The 3,682-nt window shown below is 57.8% G+C and overlaps 1 protein-coding gene across 1 annotated transcript in view; it reads left to right on the top strand.

Moving 5' to 3' along the window:
* Nucleotides 1-592: 592 nt before the first annotated feature.
* Nucleotides 593-3,682, top strand: part of BIN2 (bridging integrator 2) — a gene marked incomplete at its 5' end in the record, with an annotated part of 10,441 nt that continues 7,351 nt past the window's right edge. The window contains 9 exons of the mRNA XM_010006327.1: nucleotides 593-673; nucleotides 822-876; nucleotides 1,096-1,190; nucleotides 1,361-1,456; nucleotides 1,533-1,640; nucleotides 1,730-1,815; nucleotides 2,361-2,436; nucleotides 3,111-3,193; nucleotides 3,480-3,646. Coding sequence (XP_010004629.1) covers nucleotides 593-673; nucleotides 822-876; nucleotides 1,096-1,190; nucleotides 1,361-1,456; nucleotides 1,533-1,640; nucleotides 1,730-1,815; nucleotides 2,361-2,436; nucleotides 3,111-3,193; nucleotides 3,480-3,646 — 847 coding nt within the window. The remainder of the gene's footprint in view (nucleotides 674-821; nucleotides 877-1,095; nucleotides 1,191-1,360; nucleotides 1,457-1,532; nucleotides 1,641-1,729; nucleotides 1,816-2,360; nucleotides 2,437-3,110; nucleotides 3,194-3,479; nucleotides 3,647-3,682) is intronic.

Genomic DNA, 3,682 nt, shown 5'->3' on the forward strand with positions numbered 1-3,682 from the left:
GGGCAATGTAAAGGCTTCCCCCACCAAACCCACCTGCTCCCGGGTTTCCTGTCTAGGCCTCAGAGCTAAATTCAGCTCCCCAGTGGCTGTATCAGCCAGGGCCAGGCTCCATCCTTGTCATGCTCTTCCTGGACACCCCAAAGCTCCCTCCGGCGCATCCACGGCCTCGCTGTGCTCCTGCACTGGTGGCTCTGTGGGCAGCCTTTGGCACAGCCCATCCTCATCCTCAGCACAGTGTCTGCAGTGCCTCCTGGGGCAACACCAGGGCTTCACCTGCACACAGCGTCAGGTGCAGGATGTTCTGGTGTGCACAGGGCTGCACCTACAGGGTTTGACACGGTGCGGTGATACGTTAGCACCCAAAAAGTCCCTGTTTTCTTCTAAAAAATAAAAGCACCATGGGAGGTGCTAAAATTTTGCATCCCCTACCCGTGTCCTTGCTCGGCATTGGCTTTGCTGGATCCTCAGCACCACCCTGAGAGGAGTTTTCCCCGGGGCAGGCCCTGCTCCCTGCCGGCAGGTTGAGCCCCACGGGCAGTGCCGCGCTCGGGGCCAGCAGCTTTTCCCACGTCTCCATCTCTCTCTATCCCAGGTTTTGCAAAAATTGGGCAAAACAGTGGAAACCAAGGACGAGCAGTTTGAGCAGAGCGCGTACAACTTCCAGCTGCAGCAGGTTGCACCAGGGAGCAGGGGTGGGGGTGGACGGGGTCACCCCAACACCATCACTTGGCCCCCTGTCTCCTGGGGTCCCACCATCTTGTGGAAATCCCTGTGATCCCAGGCACGTCCCTGAGCTGTCCTCTCACCATGTTGCTTTGCAGAACGAAGGCAATAAACTCTACAAAGATCTCAAGGGTTTCCTGGGGGCAGTGAAAGGTACATCCCCTGTCCCTGTAAATGTGCAGAGAAAACCCCCTGGGCACCACGGAGGAGCTGGGAGGGGGCTGAGCATCACTGTGCTGTCTCACCCAGAACGATACATTGTTCCTTTTTAAAAATAATAATAATACTAAATAATTAATAATTTAAAATATAAGACATGCTAAGAGATAATAATGTATGCTAATGTGTAACATTCCTGCACCTCCCTGGCAGTGATGCACGAGAGCTCCCGGAAAGTGGCTGAGACGCTGCAGGAGATTTACAGCCCCGACTGGGATGGTCACGAGGAGCTAAAAGCCATCGCAGCTGTGAGCCCCTTGACGTGCCCCTGCTGTCCCCAGGGGTCCCCTTCGAGCATCAGCAGGGCTGACGAGCTGAGCCAGGGGTGTCCCTGTGGATGCAGCCCAGCACGTATGACCGGAGGGGAGGGGAGAGGGTGGGAATCTGGGCGTTACACCCGGATTTTTCCTCCCCACAGAGCAATGACCTCCTATGGGACGACTACGAGGCAAAGCTGGCCGACCAAGCCCTGCGGCTGATGGAGAACTACCTGGCCCAGTTTGGGGACTTTAAGGTACACCCCGTGCACGGTGTTGGGGGGGAGGGCATGGTGCTGGACCCTGGCTCACTTTGCCCCCCACCCCGTGCAGGAGCGCATCGCCAAGAGGGGCCGCAAGCTGGTCGACTACGACAGCACCCGGCATCACCTGGAAGCTCTGCAAAGTGCCAAGAAAAAGGACGAGGCAAAAATTGCCAGGGTCGAGCCTCCCGTGGGACTCCCCCTGGGCAGCCCACATGCCCCAGCCAATGCCAGCAAAGCCACGGGCCCCCCCTTCCCTCCCTACAGGCTGAGGAAGAGTTTAATAAAGCCCAAGCGGTGTTTGAAGACCTGAACAGGGACCTCCGGGAGGAGCTGCCGGTTCTGTATGGGAGGTACTAGGGGTGTCGTAAGGGCTGGGGGACATCACGGGCTGGGGAGGACAGGTGGCCCTGAGGGATGATCCTGCCCAGAAACTGGTGGTATCCACAGTCCCCCCAGTTTGCAAAGGGTGGAGGAGAAGGCAGCCCCTTCCCATCCCCTTCAGGGTCCCCTAGAGAAAGCATCCTCTGAGCAAAAGGTCCCAAAAAACGGGTCTGGGTGCAGATGCTGGTGGGTGGGAGCTCTTTTCCCTTCTGTGGCAGGGACAAAGTGGGGTTTTCTCCATGGGAAAGACACAGTGGTGGCCCCAGGAGACCTTGGCCACAGATGGCTGTGACCGCCAGGAGGCTGCAGCACCGCTGGAGCGACGCAGCCCCAGGGACAGATGTCCAGGGCCGCTTTCTCCCCACCCTCAGGGTTTATTCACCATTTCCCACTGTGACCCCAGGGGCTGGGAGCTCCCCGGCTGGGTGCTCAGCACCCAGAGCCCCATGGGAACCCCCAGGTCAGCACCCCTGAGTCACTCTAGGTACCTCCCACCCTGATTTCCCTCCTGCAGCCGCATCGCCTGCTACGTGACCATCTTCCAGAACATCTCCAACCTCCGTGATGTCTTCTACAAGGAGATGAGCAAGGTGAGGGCAAAGCCAGCACCCCACAACACCTCTCCCCTCGCCCCCCAGCAGTCTTGCAGCCATCCCCAGGTGCTCTGGCTGTGCCAGTGCCACCCACCCACCTCGAACCCTCACTGCTCTTAGTTTAATAATTTGCAGCAGCTCAAGGATTGCCCTCAAGGAGGGCAACGAAGCTAGTGAAGGGCCTAGAGAATAAATTGGATGAAGAAGGCTTGAAGGAGCTGGGAATGTTTAGTCTGAGGAACAGGAGGCTGAGGGGAAACCTCATCAGTCTCTGCAACCACCTGAAAGGTCATTGCAGAGAGGTTGGTGCTGGTCTCTTCTCACAGGTCATTAGTGACAGAGCAAGAGGCTTCAAGCTGCACCAGGGCAGGTTCAGACTGGACATTATGGGAAAGTTGTCACAGCAAGAGTGGTCAGACACTGGAACAGGCTGCCCAGGCAGGTGGTGGAGTCACCATCCCTGGATGTGTTGAAGGGTCCTTTGGATGTGGTGTTGGTGGAGATGGGTTAGGGGAGACCTCTGTAGAGCAGGGATGATGGTTGGACTCAGAGATCCCAAGGGGCTTTTCCAACCTGAATGATTCTATGATTCTATGATGTTTATGGTGCTGCTGGGTGATGGGTGGCACCAGGGTGGTCATCTTGGATGTGTTTCTCTCCCCAACTTGCAGCTCAACCGTGACCTCTACGAGGTGATGAGCAAACTGGACAAGCAGCACTCCAGCAAAGTCTTCATTGTTAAAGGCATCCCCAGGTAAAGAAGTGGGTAAGGTCCAGCAAGGTGGGGGGTCCAAGTGGCCAAATTGCTCCCCCACCCCAGTGGGTGGGTGTCACAGCCCCTGTGCTGGTGATGGGCGAGCAGCTCCCAGTGCAGGGTTCAGGGTGCTGGGTTAAGAATTTGGGGTCATTTACCAATCACACTGGCTGAGGAATCATCACCTGCAAGCTGAGGTGGTGAAACCGTGGTGCCGTGTGTCCCCAAGAATAACACTTGTGGGACATCCTGGAGTTGGGATTAACTCCCTCCATCCTCCCCACAGCAACCGGCGCTCTCTGGTCATCTCCTCACCCGTCAGCCCCCCAGCCATGTTCCCCTGCCCGGGGAAGGCGCCAGACTGGCCGTCCACGGTGGAGGCAGAGGTGACAGCAGGGTCCCCCAGGGAGGGCAGCAGTGCCACCGACACCATTGCCAACAGGGAGCTGGATGGCACCATCCCCAGCCCGCCACCCGCTTCACCCGCCA

This window comes from Chaetura pelagica, unplaced genomic scaffold, assembly GCF_000747805.2.
Source record: "Chaetura pelagica isolate M959 unplaced genomic scaffold, ChaPel_1.0 scaffold291, whole genome shotgun sequence".
NCBI classification, from domain to species: domain Eukaryota; kingdom Metazoa; phylum Chordata; class Aves; order Apodiformes; family Apodidae; genus Chaetura; species Chaetura pelagica.